This window comes from Platichthys flesus, chromosome 13 (genome assembly GCF_949316205.1).
Source record: "Platichthys flesus chromosome 13, fPlaFle2.1, whole genome shotgun sequence".
Classification (NCBI taxonomy): Eukaryota; Metazoa; Chordata; class Actinopteri; order Pleuronectiformes; family Pleuronectidae; genus Platichthys; species Platichthys flesus.
This window is the reverse complement of record NC_084957.1, coordinates 12109713-12128751: the sequence shown is the minus strand read 5'-3', so window position 1 is coordinate 12128751 and position 19039 is coordinate 12109713. Positions and strand designations below refer to the sequence as shown.

Sequence of the window (19039 nt, the reverse complement as noted above, 5' to 3'; positions counted from 1 at the left end):
AGCTGGGAAGGGGTCAGACAGTGGCTCACGCTGGGGGTTCGCTAAATGATCGTGGGTAACGTCTGCTGTTTAGGGTGGGTAGGAATAATGGTCGACTGGGAATACAGAGGCTCTGTGGTTCATGCAATATTGATTCCTCCCTTTTTCAAAAGAAAGCCTAGCACGGTTCACTCCTCTCGGTGAGAGACTCACATATTGTACAAGTTTGCTTCTTGAGATATAAAAGGGCTGGAATCCTTCTTGAGATAGGTATTTCTTTCATTTTCAAAGAGCGCCAGATGACTCGTGTTACGTCTCTAAATGCCACTTTGAAATCCCTTGAAAAATCTGAATGCTCCTCAAAAAACAACATAAAAGAGGAATTTTTTTCTTCTTCTTCAGTTGAATAAATTAGATGTGTATCGATTTACTTCCCAAATCACGTGCCACAATCACCTGACTCTCCCAGACCACAGAGAACCACTTGGGCTTTGTTTGTTCAGATGGAGGGAGCAGAGGCACCAAAAGGCATGGATTATAAGGAAAAATCATCATCAGAGCGCTTTGATGTCTAAATGAGGCATGTGCAACCCAGACCACTCTCTTTTACTCACAACCGCCTCTTCTCCCACACACTCCTACACACACACACACGCACAAACACACACACAGGCACATAAACCCAGACAGACGCATACAAACATGTGCATGAACACACACACAGACATTACTTGTCAATGGCAAACAAAGACCCTAAACAGATAGCTGCAGTCGAAGAGAACTTCCAGAAGTTTCTTAGGGTTCCAAGGATCCATTACCGCTCTCGTCATTTTGAACATCATACTTATAAAGAAACTCATGTGCTTTGAATTACAGGACACGCTGGTCAGGTCCTGCAGATAATTCAGAAAAAGGAGTCGTTACCGCATCTGTTTTCACTATTGCGGGCTGAGGATGTTGTTAGTTGCAAGTAATTTTTCACACTGAAATCAATCATTTGGCCTGACAGCAGATTCGGGAACTTTGACTCCTAAAGAAATGTTTGCGTGGAAGAAATCTCTCAACTTTGTGGAAGTCAATAATTTGTCAGAGGCATAATACATGTAACTGTGACCTCGCCGGATGAGTAAAAAGTAAGTAGCGAGGAGGGAGACGAGAATGACAAGGAAACCGAAGCAAAAATGGATTAAAATATGCAAACTAACAGCATTAAGCTCCTGAGTTAGATAACACACGTTTTACTCCAATATACAAATTCTGTCAACAAAAATAAAGGAATACGATTTCTGTGTGTTTGGAAAAACTTGTCCAAACTACGTCAAGTGACTCAATCCGCATGTGCGAAATAACAGAGAACTTGGAGCATCATCTTCCACCTTGACTTCATGTCTGGGGAGATTATTCTGTTGGAATTGTGATGATGAGTAGTTTGGAAGTACATCCTGTTAACTACTCCCACTGACATTAAGAGGATTACGTAGGTAGCGTCAGACAGAGGCAACTCCTTCCGTTAAGTTGAGTCTTTTCCTATCCCCTCCAAATCTCCTCTGCCGCTTCACAGAGCCTGTAATTTGCCTAAAACTGAAGGCATCCGGTTGAGTCGTGGAGATACGCCGAGACAGACGGATAAATCAGGAGGTTGAGAGACAGCGAGAGGGAGGGAGAGTATTTGTCTAGAGAACATGGAGAGGGTGGATCATTTGTCTGGCAGATGCATGTTGATACAGTGATGCCGCCGCTTTGGTGGTGGTGGTGGTGGTGGGGGGGGGGGGGGTGGAGCAGCACCTGGTGGCTGCGGATCTCGCGGAACATGTGGGAAGACGTTTTAAGAGGCGAGGGAGGGAACGAGAGACGAAAGTGAGATGTACTGGTGGGTGTGGGTTTGACCTCAGTGTGGTCCACGTTTTCCAATAAGCTCTCCAGCTGTGGCTGTAAAGCACAGGGACAACTCCGGGCAACAAACAGAATCAATTCTTATTGACTGCACCGCGCTACGCACTGGCAGCGCATCACTCTAAACGATAATTCGAAGAAAACTTTCTTTCTCCCCTCCTCGTCTCATCCCTTCGAACAGGTTAACCATTTCCCCGAGTGCAGAGGTAATTGGTCTCTGTGTTGTTGCTCTGTTTTATCAAATGTCTCTCTCCTGACATGTATGTTTACCACAACTATAATCTTCAAAAAGCCTGTTAACATAAGTAGCTCAGTTTTCATAAACCATAAAGTCAGCTCTGACTGATCCTCGGCACCATCCTGTTTACCACGCCGAGGAGCATAAGCAGCGCTCTGATCGTATCTGCCGCTCGCTACCAAAAGCTTTCTTTCAGCAAACGCCTCTGTGACTCATTTATAAATATGTTGTGTTAATATTCAGGCTTGGGAGACAGGTGACGAGAGGTGGCATATTTTATGAACAGGCAGCTTACACGACGACGGAACTTTTTCACTGACAGAACACGGGGGAAATCAAAGGTTGGCGCTTCAGACGTCTGAGAATGCCTGGAGTACAAAGTGCTTTAATGCTCTCTTCACGCCATAAAATGCAGCACTGCGGGTATTTGGCTAAAGAGGGAGACTAGTTACCTCGCCCTGGTGTCAGATACACAGTAAAACAGAAAATTCACTGATTATCTTGTCACTTGCAACACCAGGCTTTGGTAAATCACTCAGAAAAGACCCAACGTCCGTCAAAGACACTCGAACACGCCCCGGTGTTTTGGCACTAATGGGACCAGGGTGTGTGCGACTGATTCTGGAGGGGTGGGGTAATTCAATTTCCATGGCTAATTTTCTGTTTTTCTCCACTGGTGTCCTGAAACACTCCAGGTCGGGCTCCAGCCCCCACCAAAAAAGAACCCGATGCGATCACCAGAGGCGACAGCAGGATGAGACGCAGGAAGGAGTCTGGTCTCCAAACATCTGGCAGGGCAAGGCGTCCATGACTCGCTCAATCTCGGGATGAAAAAAAAGGGCCCTCAGATCTGTAAGGATCAAAGTGTGCCCTGGGTGCCTGAGCCACCGTGGCCTCCCTCAACGTATTCAAATAGGGCTTCCTGAAAGAAGTCGCAGCCAGAAGCAGACCTTAATAATCGCTGGAGGGACGGGGCGCATTGAATACCTGAAAATCTGTGTGCTCTCCACAGAAGAAAATCTTAATAGTCGGAGAAGCCCATATCGGAAGAAGAAGAGGATTTTTTTTTTTTGTCGACAGGACATTTAGAATATAGAATATATATAATAGAATAAACGTGGACTGACAGATGTGATGTTAGGTATGAAAGAACATGCTCGAAGCCACGTGTCTGACTTCTTCCAATAAATGCTGCAAATAAGTCTGAAAGGTTTTAGGTTACAGTAGGTCGCAACCTCCAAACCTGGGAGTTGAGAGTCCATGTCTAATGTTTGCTTGGAACTTGGTGATGAGTAAACTCTTGAAACAATTTATATTAATCTGGAAACAATTTGAACTCTATGAAGATGGATTTAAAAACTTTGGCCTGTGTACTTTCACAAGTTAGGGTAAAATAAAATAAATAGTTGGTATTCCTATTTTTTCCTGTCAAAACTGGATACTTTTTTGTGACCCGTAAAAAATCCTTCAAGTTTAACAACCTGAGAAGTAAAACTGCTCGTAACTCATATCCACACTAAAGGTGCAGTGAGTAAAGAGTGGAGGAAATACCGTATTTTAATTGAGAAAAAGTAAACAAGAACAGCTTATAAATATTTTTTAATTATAAAAGTACTTTCTGAGTGTAACCTTTTCCCTAATGTGACAATGTAGTGGAGCACAATGTACAAATATTAGTTCATGTACGTAGTGGAGTAAACATGAAAAGTACCTGTACATAAATCTACTTAAGTAAAGAACAGATAGATGAAAAATGTACTTAAGTACAGTAACAATGTAAATGGACTTTGTTACATCCCACTACTAGAAAACAGCGAGTATACAGCTCTCTTTAACTGGTGCATTGGATGATGGAGCTGAGTACTATGTTACATATCACGGTTCACATGGTAATTTAAATACTGTACATTTAAAAATTGTTTGACTAAAACAATGAAAAAAGGTGGATCTCTAGATTTCAAGCAGCAGAGAAATAATAAAAAACAGAAAGTCCAACTGTTAAATCGAAGCTTTGTGTTTTAAAAGTAATGAAAGCTCCTGTGACCAAGGACAAAACACCCAGTAGAGCAAAAGGCCCTTCTAACCAGCATCGAATGCAACTCACATAATCACTCTGACATTATAAATTCATCAAACACTGCCTCCCGTCAGCTGCAGTGATGCCTGGGAGCGGAGGTCACCTGTGTGCAGCATTACCGAATTAGCCGCTATCTAACCCAGACCTGCTGTGGCGTGCTGACACTAATCCCGGGCCTGCTGGAGAGCCCTGTCTGTGTTACATTATCATGTCTAATCCCAGTAATCTCTCAGCCGCGACGCTAAATGCTATTCCACCTCCGTCTCTTACCTCATACCCCCTGTAATAACATTAATGAAGGGCCGGGCCCCCATTACCCAGGCTACCCTAGTGGTGGGCTGGGTGACGGCCATAATCGGAGGCCCCCTGCGCAGCCACCCACTCAGCCTTCCAGGCAGGCGGGAATTAATGTAATTCATCGCCCGGGGCAAAAAGCAAACCAAACATATGTTCAACAAATCAGGGTTTGTGTATTTTCTTGTCACCGTTACTGTGCAGGTCCATTAAGAGCAACTGATGAGATCCTTAGTGAAGGACTCACCGTGCAGGAGAGCGAAAGCTTTGAAGTGCTCGTGCCACTTCCAAAGAGCCCCCCCCCCCCACCACTTGCCATGAGACGTTTGTGATGAGCTGACCCGGGTTATTAAAATACCGCAGAAATGATCACCCATAATACTCCTCTCCCTGTGCTGTCAACAAAGAATGGCAGCAGGGGATTGGCTGGGATGAAAGGTTGAAAGGGGGCCCGTATTAAAAATGGCACTTTATCCATTAAAGCGGGATTTCTGCTCTCTCTTTGTGTAATTACCTGCACCCGCCAGCTCTGCGCTCGGGCTTACCTTGTTTACACTGCATGTCTCGCAGCCTGGCTGTCTCCCTGCAAGGCTTCGTTACACTGTCTTCCGCTCTGCCTTTGTCTCTCTTGAAGTCTTTCACTTGTCTGTCTCGGCTGTCGGGGCCAACCTTGAAAGAGGAGGCGTAAACACACCCAGAAGAGCAATGTCAATGGAAAGCGCTGGATAAATAGACACAGGCAGAAGCAGGCTCCGTAATTTTTTTTCAATTTAGTCATGTAGATGCTGTATTCATTTATTTACAATTTACAATTTGGCACTCACACCCATTAATGTGCTTTGCAATGTTAATCAAATGCTAATGCAATTGCATATCCCCCTTTAGTAGCCCTACCTCCCAGCAAACAGCACCACACTGACTTAATTGTGAGGTTAAAAAACAGCACATACAGACTTCCTCTCATATTTAATTTTATCTTTGAATAAAAGAGCTATAGGAAAGTATTAATCTGCTTAACATTTCTAAGTACATCCTCCAAAGGATTTTGCTTTTTTAATCTTACATATGCTCAGCAGAGTTACTGGCAAAAACTGTACATTTTCCTCATTTCATCCTTTCAACATCAAATGGTGAGCAGCAAAAATTGGATCAGACTTCAAAGACTGTGATGTGCTCCAAGTCACGGAGTGGCTCTTCTATTTCACATATTGAATCCGAGCAGGATATCAAAGTGCTACCAAAGAACCTCAGGTCTTTACTAAAAAAGGGGTCTAACATCTGTAGAAAGAGGAGCGCAAAGACAAATCACCTCGGGGAAGAGCGGGCATTTATTCTCAGCCGTGAATTTCCAGCCTTTTGATTCTCTCGCTCCCGTACCACCCTGTCTTCTCCGCTGAGATGGAGGTTGGAGCAAGAGAACTCTTTTGTCTCAAGGACTCAAAAATTCCCAAAGAATAATCTGGGTTAAAGCTGCTTTTTTATTTTATTTTATTTAATTTTTTTTAAAAGGAGCAGCATTTTTACATATATGGCTAAAGTCAGGCGTGAAAGAAAAAGCTCATTTATATGTGGCTACTTACATTTCCTCTGCATATGTGATCTGTGTGGGACTCTTTGCTCTTCGGGCTGACAGACCTGTGTAATTAAGACGCATCTTTAGGTGCAATGAACATAAATATCATTAAAGGCACATACATTATATTTATGATATTTACATATTAATAACTGTTCAAACAGTGTTAACATTAGTTGTGCTCAGGGTGATTTGTATTTATCTCCTTGTTTAGTGTTAAAAAACAGCCTTAGTTCATGATTATGCAATGATTATGCATAGTGAGAGAGAGAGAGAGAGAGAGAGAGAGAGAGAGAGAGAGAGAGAGAGAGAGAGAGGTTTGTTTCTGTGTGATCACTCATTGTTGAATTATTTAAAAACACAAACACACAAAAAAACCTACAACAACATCTGCCAACACAAAGGTGCACACCAGTCACAATCACGCTCGGGGTCTAGAAAAACAACATCTCTTCCAGTTTGGACTGGGTGATGCAACTGGAGGCCCCGCTCTTTGGATGCAAAACGCAGAATTCATGCGTGGCAGCGAGGAGGGATATCAAAAGGGAAAAGAACAGCATGTAGGTGAGAACATAGATCTTACAGGAGGAAAAATGGGCCAGATCATGTCATAATAAATCTATATGGAGAGATTCCAACACTGATTAAACAGAATTGTTGAGTGGAGGTTTGAAGTGTTTCTCACCAAGGAATATGATTGTAAACATGGAGAGAAAACTCCCTGATGAGGCTGCGCTTGGTTTGAGCGTATAAGGAGCATAACATTTTCAGATGTGTGAATCTGGCATTTTTAGAGTATTTAAAGTTGCCCACGATTTGAAAGCAAAATCTTAACATGTGAGCTGTTTTAAGACATCAACATGATTTGAAAACATCATACTCAGAATCATTGAAGTTGTCCCTATTGTAATTTTCATGGATTCTCTGACTCTCATAACACAGAGTAATTCAAGCATAACTCTGTACTCCCAAACCTTACATCAGAGGATTTGTAATAAACTGAATATTGAGAGTTGCGGTGCCGCCTTTCTGCTAAAAGCCTCCATGGATACCACGTGTGCTGCTGTTCGGTCGGCGGCTGCTCTCCTGCTTAGCACATACTTTCTTAATGACTGGCCTGCCCATATGCTGAATAAACACAAAGTTCTCAACGAGTACATCTGGAGACCAGTGAAGCGCCCGGCTCTGTTTGTGGTCAGACAAGTGTGCAATCTGGTGGAAAGATATTTATTACATTTATAAAACTGAAAGAGGTGGGTCGCGCAGGGGAGGAGCTTCCTCTGCTGCTTGAAACAACAGCACGTTACAGGGTGAGAGGAGCCCGACCGACAGGGCTGGAGATGAGTGAAGAGTGTGTCAGACCTCTTGTTCAATAAGTCGTCTCTAATGGTCTCGTTCTCAGTTGCGTTTGAAGACTACTGTCTGAAATGGGGGGGGGGGGGGGGGGGGGGGGGGGGATCCAACTGCAGGGAAATAGGGTTTTGATGAGGACAGACCCTGAAGGGCGAGAGGTGTCAAAGTTCACCTCGTCTGCTCCTCCTTGGTGGTCTTACTGCCGGCCTCGGGCCGACATCTGGGCCTCTGGGGTCCGTGGTCACGACGCACCCGATGGCCTCTGTAAGCTGCACAGAAAATATACGTCAGACATGCTTTCACATGGTCAGAGAACCATTGTCCTCCCTCTGATATATGTCTAAACTACATTGGTAAAGTCCACTGGGGCAGTTATCCAGTCAAACATAATTAACAACTGTTTATCAAAGCTTTACGACAGATTTGTATTAAAAACAATGCATTCACTGGGAGAGCTGTGTTGAACAACTACACACATACTGAAGGGAGATGGATGGTAAATGGAGCCCGCTGATTTACTCCGTCAACCGGCTTTGTGTTTTTCTTGTAAAATTATATGCACAGGAAAGCAAAGCTCAAGTACATTGTTGAGCCGTGGTTCTATTTTGCATGGTCTAATCTGATCGATGGTGAGCATGTCCCCCAGGCCCTGCTGAGATCTGAGAAGCCACCAGGCTCATGCATTTGAAAGGCATCTGTTTATTTTCAGAATGCAAATGCAGTCCACCTCAAAGGCTATAAGCTGCAGAGAACACACAATGTGAATGTGCTGGAGTGCTCTGCCGGGGGGCTGAGGCCCCACTTATGTCAGGTTCAGGCCCACCCCCACCCACCCCTGCACCCCACCCATCCAACAAACCCCGGCGGCCACACACAAACACTTTTTCTAAAGAGAAAGACGGTGGCGGCGGCGACGGAGAGGGTTTTCTCACACCAAAAGCATGTTTACCCATTCTGCAGCGTTATTTACAAGGGCTTTAATGGAGGACATTTACACAAGGTGTGCAAGCAACCGAAATGCTCCATGTGCCAGATGAGGGCAGCCCTTAGGGAAGCCAGGGGAAACAATGCCAAATCTCCTCCTTCTGCCCTCCTCTCCCCTGCCCCTTTTGGCACCCACCCCTGTCCTCCAGTGAGAGGCTCCAAGGAGGGAGTGGATGGGGGGGGGGGACCCGGGAAGGTTAATGTGCCCACTTTGATCTTCGTCAAGGCACACTGAGTAAGAATTAATTTACATTTCAGATGAAAAGGTTGACAGTATAAAAAGGCATCTTGTTTCTGGTATGTGAGAGCTGTGTAATAGGCCAGGAATTTGAGAGAGGAAGTCGTGAGGAAACAGAAGGGATAAGCCCCTCTCTTGCCTTTACTGGGAAAGAGATGAAAGGAAAAGAAGGATCTCAGTATGCACTGTTCTCCTGAAACATGGGGACCAAATGCTGCCCAAACTTTCAAAAGCTTTCCTTTATGCATTATTAATTAATTATTACTGTTTCGTGGGCCACTCGTCGAGATCAAAAAGGTGTTTCACAAAGATGCAAGGTTTTTGTGCTTTTATCCCTTTTCGCCTTTTGAAAAACGTAGGGAAAAATGGGATTAATTTTTTCCACCGGACACGGGTCCACAGTACATGAGCAAATTCCAGGAGGTCTGAATTTTGAATGTATGAAGAGCTTCAGAGGAAAATATAAACATGTTATTACCTGACTGTATGCGGACAGCGGCCCCTTCCCGCTCCTTCTTTATTTGCTTGAGGTTCTGCCGAGCAACGTAGCCCCTCCAGGCTAGAGAGAGAGAAAGAGACAGTGTGTGTGTGTGTGTGTGTGTGTGTGTGTGTGTGTGTGTGTGTGTGTGAGAGAGACAGATTGCTGACCTACCTCTGTGAAACAAAATAGACTGCAGATACTACACAAGATCCCACTTCAAAACACTGCTAAACCAGGTGGCAGAGGGATGGATCCCTTTGAACTCTCTGAGGTCTTATTGTCTGCTCTGAAGCATCGCTCTCAACCCTCGCAGGTCAAGCTCTGGTTATCAAACTCATCTCTTTTATGAAGAGTTGCCGATGCATAATAGACTTGAGGTCGTTAAGAAACCAATACTGTCAGAATCACTTTGATTTGGCACCTGTTTAATTGTTGCAAGATAAAAAAAGAATGATGTATATGTTTTTTATTTAAATCGGAATAATTCCCTCTCCAGTGTACCTGACTGGATGATGATGGCGCCGTGTTTTCTCTTCTGCTTCTCTTTTCGGTAACGCCGGGCGCCCAGCCAGCCTTTAGTGTACGCCTGCAACACCACGACCCGAGCGATCACCTCCCGCAGCAGCAGGTTGAGCTGCTCCACATGGTAGTACCTCAGAAACACCTGACAGGACATGAAGACCAGGTTAGAACGTCCCAGTCTTGTAGTTCTTTGAACTAACACTCATTTGATAGACAGTTTTGTGCCTCCATAGCATGACTTCATTTCTTAATCATCGGCCGCCTTTCTGTTTTTATTGTTCTTTGTTTTCTTTCTTTTTAACAAAAACTCTTGATCACATGAAATGTTAAAACTATGCTCAGGTAAATGTGATTTCTGAACACAGATTTCTTCACCGTTTTAATTCTCAGGTGTAAAAGAGGTTACCTTTGTTTTCCCCAGTGCCCAGTCCTCTAATTTGGCCCGCTTCAGGATGGCAACCGCGTTCTCTATGCTGGTGTCAGGCATCTGGTGAGCCCGAAATGCAAGATAGTAATATCTGTGAGAGGAGGAAAAGAAGTTAAGGATTCACAAACTTTTGAAGTTTTAGTTTAAGGTTTCACTTTACTCTAATATTTTTGTCTTTTTCATCTGTTCCAAAACCTTTTGGCAGGAACACAAAGACAGTGTCACCAAAAAGTTGAGATGAAATGCAGCATATTGTGAAAAAAGATGTTTGAGTCATGAGCAGCAATTAAATATTCAGGCATGTTTTCACTTAAATATCTTTTGGAAATGTTACGTATTAATTCACAGTACATTAACATAAAATAGACAAAAGTTGAAGAGTAGTACAATTAAAAGTAGAGATTTTTAGAAATACTCTTGTCACATGAGGTGATTAAAACCATTGTCATGTCTGTAGGCTAAACATGAACTTAATATGAATCTACCTTCCCAAGCCTCTTAACTCATAAATTACAATTGTGAACCTCTTGTGAAAGCTACTGAATCTCCTGGTAGTTTACTGTATTGACGTGAGTGGTATTGATTTGACTATTAACAACAACAAAAAAAGCCAAAATGATTAGAATTCCCAAAATGTTATTATTATAACTTAAAATTTTACCCCAATGCTTAATTTGTCTGAGTCTGCCTAAGTAAAGTATAAATGTGAAACTTCGAATTATTGGATGACTAAATAATCCAAATGTGATTTTAGAGAAACCTGATTATTCCTCAGTTGTGTCATCTTAATCACAAACATGTGGCTCCTCCTCAATGTAGGACAACAGTTCCAGGATACTTTACCTGACCATGTTCAAAAGAAGCGACAATGAACTTTGCATACAACTTTATTGAAGCACCACAGTTAGAAAGTCGGATGCTCAGTCTGAGGTTAAAATCGAGCCGGACTGAGACATGAGTCTCAGACAGAGGCCCATTGTTGCAGCTCTTTTGAACTGATCATCGTCTCGTATTTCAGTGACCACAGACGATGCCCATCAGCCTCGGCCTATCAATGTGCATCAGCTTCCTTGCATGTGTTATGGCTGATGGTGTCTGGATCTGTCCCATGATCCTCTAGTTGTAGTTTACAATATACCAGCATGGGACAAAGTGGCTCTGACTGTTTGCTCAGAGGACATCAAGGCTCCAGAACTACTGGTTAATCTCTTGGGTTCTGGCGTTGGTCAAAATCGAAGAACAACAAGAAGAAGAAAAACTTCTTTGAACTCCCCGTACCCGCCTCAGTCTACAGCCTTTCATTCTAATTCCTGTTGATACCTGTTATTTCTTTGATGGTAAATACAAAGCACTGCTTGGCAACATCAGACGAGCCTTTGATATGAGCACACAAATTGAAATCAGTTTTCACTAAAGGTGCAGTTTATCCATTCGGGTCTGTTTGTACGACTTCTGCGAGGCTCAGGTTGGATGATATGGATTCAGTGGTGAGGTTAAAATGTGGTCTGAAGTTGTAACACACACACAAACACACGCACACACACACACACACACACACACACACACACACACACACACACACACAGACATACAGACAGAAAATGTTTGGAAAATTGGGTCCGGACTTTCTCTGGACTTTGCCTTCCACAAATGACGAACGCTAGAGGTGATTGTATTGGTCAGCTCCGTTCACACAAACAGAAAATGTCCAGCACATTAGGGTGAGGGGTGGCGTCTGGCCGGCACGAGCAAGAGACAGAACATGACGTATAAATACCATTGCTGGAATCACGTGTTTTTGTTTAGAGCACATCGACACCAGCGTCGGCTCCAATGGCAAAAAGCTGTGGGACCTCATTGTCTCTCTCCCAGTTGACATCTTCTTTGGCGTCTATTTGTATGGATCCTCTTTTTCATCCTGATATATTTGTTTAATTTTTATCCCTAGCTTTTCATCTGTCACGTGTAAGAAATGTCATCTAATAGTCCACTTGCTCGCAGTGAATCTTCTGGACAATATCCTACTTCATTCCCACATGAGCTCAGATGATCCATAGTTTGTACGAGAGCGCTGACAGGAGGAACTCCAGAGAATCTCCGAGGTAAATGACTCGGGTATTTGCGTCCTCACATACAGCCCCTCCGTGTTAATTTCGGGAGAATATCCGGAGTTCATCTATAAAAGCAGCTATAAAGTGTTGTGAGGAAAAACCATGTGGTCATTCAAAGAGCAAATTTCTAAAGCTTCACTAAATCCGTGAGACTTGTCGACAACGTTCTTTCTCTCCTAGAGGCCACAAGCCCAAGTTTATTAAATGTTACATCATTTTAAAGTCGGCACATTAGAAGAGGCTGGAATATTTTCAAAGTTTGAGTTTCCTTGAATTTTCCCACAGACATGTCTAAAAATGTGTGTTGGTTTTTGGAAGGGGCTGAGAATGTTTAGGTTTACTACTTTTTAAATCTGAACACAAGTGTGCAGCATAGTTATCGGATCCTGTCCCACATTTTTAACAACAAAAACAACACCCTTACATAATGACCCCCTAATGAGGAAATCTTGTTTTAATTGTGTTCTAATATATACCAATGGGACGAGGAGACTACATTAGAGCTTTTCCAGGTCACTGAGTTAAAGAACAAACTCTTTATGAATAGCAAAAGGAAATCCATTAAAATGCATCAGCCCTTATAATCACAGTTCCTCCCTGTTTGAGCTTTATCCATATTCTCCAGACTGGAGTATCCACCCAGCTACAAGAGTTGTAGGATTTAGTCTTGCACTATCACTAATGACTGCCAATTAGTCTGCCTCTTGCTCTGCTCAACTTGTACCCCTATCTAATTAAAGAACCGGTGTTTTTGTGTGATGCAGAGCATGGCTCCCTTGTTCTGCACCGTCTCCAGGGTTATGACGGTGCTCTGCATGTGTGCGTGCCGGAGAGAGGATGTGCCGCCTCTGCCTCCGCGCCGCTCTTACCTGTTGACGAACTCTTCGAACAGGATGCGGTGGGAGTAGCCCTGTCGACGGATGTTCACCGTCTCCAGGATCCCGGTGTAGCGCAGCTGCACCATGACCCGCTCCTTGCAGAAGCGCAGCGCCTGCCGGTCATCGTTGGGTTTGATGCAGCGCACAAAGTGGGGCTGACCCACCACCATCTTAGACAGCAGGTCCATCAGGGAGTACTGCAGGAACACGATGAGACGACAGTAAACAGTAGGCAGGGGCGAGAAAACACAAGAGAGCGGTTAAATTAATTCACATTATCAAAGTCTGGTGCCATAGTTCAGTCGGGATGATTTGCACATCAAAGAGAAACCGACTTCTTCCAGATGAAAATGTGTTTCATTATAAAGTTTAAGGTGAATAGTAACTGGCAGGATTAATCAGTCCCAATGGGATTGACCAAAGTTTTTCATTTTCATATAACAAATGTAAATAACTGAAGATTTTTGTAACTTTGAGGGCAACAGAAAATGATTATACATTATGTCCTGCCTCCCACTCTATCCAGGTGCCATCCCTCGCCTGGTATGAAATTTACTGTTGTTGTGAACACATTTGACCTCAATGTAAAATGTCCATTCCCAATTTTTCAGACACTGGAGGGACCAGAGACCAAATTGTGCCACCTACTTATCCAGCAGACATGAATTCAGATTAGAATGGATTGGGAGAAGAACTTTTGAATACCTGATAGAGTGACGTCCTATTTTGACTCCTCTTTAGCTCATGTATGTTCTGCACCAACTTCCTATACACTAGTATCAACTCAAAGTAAGTATATTTATATTTCTGAATGTATATCTGATCTTAATTTGGGGGGAAGCCCGTTGTCCATGTGTTCTCCCAGAGAAGTGGCTGTGTTTGTGCTTTTTTTGCTTTATTCAAAATGTTTCATCATGAAACAACTAGAGTTCTTTTTTAGAAAAAGCAACATTGAGAAAGTATAATCAAGCTCAAAATAAATGTATCAATATTTGCGGACATTATTGTTAAAAAATGATTACAAAACTTTGTTTGACAATCAAGTTACTGTGAGTTTTAATGAAACTGAATAGTAGAATCCCTATAAGAATATCTTATAGTTCTCTTGCTCATGAACGCATGTTTTTCTTTAATGGTTGCATGGTGTGTGATAGTTGCTGGGAGGATGAAAGAGATCGGACACCTACACGGAAGTAGGAGGCAACTGTCTGTCTCCTCATGTTGGTGGTTTCTTCCGGGTGTCGCATCATCTCCATTGTGTCCACCTGGACACAAACATTCACACTGAACACCCAACATACACAAACAGGCCCGACTCAGGCCAGGAGCATCACTGAGAACCAGGCAGATTCAAGTGAGACGTTGTTTATTTGCAACCTGACGTCCTCTGTCGACTCCGTAGAAATAAAGGTATTATTACAGCAGGTCTCCAAACGGGCCAGTTGGGAATTCACAGCTGTACTAACTGTGCCGCCTGTATAACACAGCCCCATAAACACTTAAAGCTAACAATCTAGAGAATAATTCTGCACTGCTGTGGGGCATGGGAAAATTGTGGATCGTTCTGAGTAATGAGACTAGCCGTCACAAAGCAGACAGTCATCCTGACTACGACGGATTAACGAGGACACAATATAAGCTTTCTAATGGCCTTCCCAGTTCATGGCTTCATCAAAATTAATGATGCAGTGGATATTTTATGGTAAGTCTACGTAGCAAAGCGCGTATGTTAATACTTGATTCCATCCCATCACAGAGAGAGAAAAGGTACGTCAAACGTGATCTGCTTTACACGAACAGAGGAATCAGATTCATTGAGAATCGTACAGAGCTCCCGGTATCTAGGGCTAACTTCCACGACTCTTAACCACCTCCGCGAGACACTAATTCCAAAACTTTTCGTAAGTGTCACTTCTACTGAACTCTGATTGAGAACATGACGGCATACATATTACATCAATCACACCGAGTCGATATTAAAAAAGTCCTTTCTTGTTAAAGAATAGCTGAGTAGGTGCTTAGTGGAAGTTCAACAAAGTTTTACTAGTGTTATTTCTTACCCCAAATGATGTCCTGTGTTTGCTTCATATTATGTATTTCTTTAAACTAAAATGATATATCACAGAAACTTTGTTCATATTAATGTATCAGAATTGTGAACATTTTGAAAACATTTTTCTTACAAAACCAGACTGTAATTGAGGATAGAAAAGTGAAGGAAAGTTAGAGAAACAGAGTTAGAGTCTCAGTTTGGATTAAATCGATGCTCGGTTGATTTCAGTGAATAATATATTTTTCCAGAGAGAGCTGGCAATTTGAAAAGATTCATTTTTAACAGAATTCTTACCTTCAATAGGTATTTGGGAGACTTTGAGCACAGCACATGTTGAAGAATAAGATGGAAATAAAGGAAGAGAGAAATAGATAGACAAGAAGTAAAGAAGTTGTTGTTTTTTTTATGTAAAACAAAAGGTGATTTCTTATTTCCTTTACACAGACATAATAATTCAACAACATACAAAACTGCTTTCACATTCATAAGAAATAAGATTAGACAAAAAGTAGTATGTCTCCCCTTAAATAAAGTGAATCAGAAATGATGTGAAATCAGAAGAAAAGTGAAATAAGAAGAAAATTGAAATCAGAAAAAGTTTGTCCCTGCAACTGATCCTCATAAAACACACATGTTGATGACATAGAAAGTGACTCAAACAAACTCTGCAATAAAAACATCAGAATGAACATGATTAATGACTATTAATATATTTTTATTGTGGTCCTTTAAAAGTTACTACTCAGAGACAGAATTATCATAGAAGATTATCCTAATAAAACCATCATGGCCTCTTATTGACACATGTACTTTAGCTGCTGTTGTGATTTTTAGAGAAGCTACAAAAAAGTGATTCCAAGAAACAACTTTCCAGTCGTAGACACCGAATGCCAGATGGCGAAGCAAGACAGCAAACATAATAAGGGACTCAATTAATGTGGCGTGCTACAGAATGCAGTTTTTTACTGGGTTTCTCTTGGTGCAATGTCTATCAGCAACAAATAATACAAAAAATAAACAGTACAAACAATATGCTATCAGATGTGATGATTTGTGCTGCAGGAGCACGTGCCTCACCTTGGTGCGTCCTGAACTGAGCTGCGGGGGCAGAGATCTGGAGGCGGCGGTGACCCTCACCCGGGATGTCGCCAGATTTCCTGTTTAAGAATAAAATAAATAAGTTGCTATTCAAAGGTAGTAACATCAGGACGAGGTATGAGCGATTATTGTGAGTGAACCATCCAGCATTTTGTGTGATTTTCTTTTTCAATATACAAGGTAAAAAGAAAAGTAAGGTGAACAACTCCACTACTGTATTAACAGTGTTAGTGCTCATATACAGCACAGTATAAAAGACAGTTCTGAAAAAAGCCTAAATCTGAGCTGAATCCCATAGACTCAGGAGAGCAGCTGGGTGCACAGCAGTCCAACAGCCCCACACACAGCGGAGAGGATATGAACGTAGCATATGCACGACAGTCTGAACATTTCAAAGTTTCTGCACAAGATGTCCAAATGTTTTCTCTGGCTATATCTTCAGAGGCTAAACTGTGATTAATAGCAGTGAAAGAAGCCTTTGAAGCAGGATTGGTGACATCAAAGTCCTAATCCATGGGTGGCAGGATTTTTATAATGAGTGGGAAGTATCTTAACACATTTCAAAGGGTTTACTCCATGAATAAACAATAGCTGCACAGATGTGCCACACACACCTTTAGAAAAATACGTCTGCAGACACAGGAGGCAGCATTACCAGAGCAGCCGTGTACGGCAAGGAGGGAAACCTTTGTAAGTTTTTAAGATAAAGCTGAAGTGACAGGCCAACAATTGTTCTAGATTTTTCCGCCGCACACAGCCCAACTTTGAAAAATGCAAATGTGCAGTCGGCTTTTCTCCGTGTAACTTCAAGACTCAGACATCAGTTGTTGAGGACATGGTCTGACAGCGAGCCAGAAACTTAAAACACTGGATCAGTGCCTGCCTTCCTCTGAGGACCCCGCGCTATCAAGTGTGTGGACGCATCAATCAAACGCTGGAGAGATCAAAATCAATTTATGATGGATTAATTAACAAGCAGACCACTTCTAACTTTAGACAAAGAATGTCCCTTTTGTGCCAAAGGTTTTGGCGTGAGACAACAAAGCAATGTGATGTCGCTCTATCTCTCACACACACATACACACACTTGTCTTTCATTAGTTGAGGACACTCGTTGACATTACGCATTCTCAAGCCCTTTACCCTCGCTTTCACCATCACAGCTAAATGACAACATCTATCCCTCACCCTATGCTAACATGAACGTTTAAACTCCCAAAAAGCAATTTTAAAATGTGAAGAAACACAAACCTGTCCTCAAAACAATGGTTTAAAACAAAAATCTACACAAAATCAAAGGCAATCACAAACACAGTCACTTGTCATTCATTAGCTGAGGACACTCGTTGACATAAAGCAGTCCCTGGTCCTTTCCTCTAGTTTTTTCCATATCACACCTAAATACCCGCCCATAACCTAAAATAAAGTTTAACCTGAATCTTAAAACCAAGTCAGAACTTTCAAAAATGGCCTTTGAAGTTGTGAAGATGAGCCAGAATGTGTTTCATTAGTTGAGGACACTCATTGACGCATTCCCTAGGCCCTTAGAAGTAAACCTTAACCCTAAAAACAACCCATGGACAAAGTGAAGATGGGCAAAAATGTCCTCACCCAGGGAAGTCCTGGCTCAACATGGTCTCCTAATAGAAATCTGTGAAAGTATGCACGCTCGCACACACACACACACTGCTTTAGTCAAAACAACCAGAAACATATGATGGGGGAGCAGATCAAACGACTCTCAAGCTAGCAGTGATGCTGCTTTTAGCTTTTGACAGTTATCTGCAATTTTTTTTTTATTTATCTCATTTATTCTGCTTTTAATACATTTTGCGTTCAGCAAACAAAACTCACAAGATACTCTGGGAAACATCCACTTTGTATATTTTTTACTAACATGCTTGAAAACGTGATCACAGGTTCAGAATTACAATTTAAAAATAGGAGAAAGTGTAAAATATGGTTACATGGAAATGTGATCAGCTAATTGCTTAATTTAAACGCGTGCCTGTGAGCTTGCATTATGTTTAAAATCACAGGGACAGATTTAACATCCTCAAGACTGCCCTTCAGCACAATCCACACAAAAATATATATATATACACACACAAAAAAAAAAGTATGATATTTGAGAACAGGAGCCATTAAACTGTGTCGGGTATATTACCAGCACACAGGCAGGGAGGGCCCCGCTCCAATTAGCCCAGAGTAAAGCTGGATGGATTAATTGGAGTGGGTCTTGTGCAAATGAAGTGCGCTCTCTCCTCTCCCCATTAGTGCTGCTGGGCCAGATCATCTGAGCACATTTGTCATGATGAATTAGCGGCTGCGGGTGGAACGGGCCCGTGGAGTGTCACTGTGCTTTCACGCCTCTCACTTCCATGACACCATCAAGGGGAGATGAAGGGGCTACGCCACGATGAGAGAAACTATGACAGTTGTACCTAAGCCGCGCAAACGGCCACTCGCTGCTTTCTTCGTGTATTCCTTGGCGAGTCGCATTAATTCATTCTTCTGGCGGGTTTCATATCCCCTCCTGACTCCATGATTAGAGCACGGGTTAATAGTCAGCGTCCTCAAAGATTTCCGCCTCCCGAGACATGAAACCGAGGCAACACCTGTGATGTCCGGCCTGAAAGAAGACCTTCTAATTTAGATACAGTGGGGGACTTGTCTAATGATGTGGATAATAATTATTCAAACAGAGACGAGCGAGGAAAAGCCAGATTTATTCTTAGTGGATTGGGTACGAGAAGAAGGCCACATGTGTTTTTTGTTACAGCGAATGGCAGGTCGGACTTTTGTGCTCTGGAATGATGAAAATAAAATGAGGAAAAGAG

At 42.5% G+C, this 19039-nt stretch overlaps 1 protein-coding gene across 1 annotated transcript in view; it reads right to left on the bottom strand.

The window, feature by feature from the left end:
- Positions 1-19039, bottom strand: part of myo3b (myosin IIIB) — a 57785-nt gene that overhangs the window by 11030 nt on the left and 27716 nt on the right. Inside the window, exons 24-33 of the mRNA XM_062402321.1 lie at positions 16179-16258; positions 15396-15416; positions 14236-14313; positions 13040-13245; positions 10039-10150; positions 9612-9774; positions 9108-9188; positions 7580-7676; positions 6062-6116; positions 5027-5150 (exon numbers count right to left, since the gene is read on the bottom strand). Of these exons, the coding sequence (XP_062258305.1) occupies positions 5027-5150; positions 6062-6116; positions 7580-7676; positions 9108-9188; positions 9612-9774; positions 10039-10150; positions 13040-13245; positions 14236-14313; positions 15396-15416; positions 16179-16258 (1017 nt within the window). The remainder of the gene's footprint in view (positions 1-5026; positions 5151-6061; positions 6117-7579; positions 7677-9107; positions 9189-9611; positions 9775-10038; positions 10151-13039; positions 13246-14235; positions 14314-15395; positions 15417-16178; positions 16259-19039) is intronic.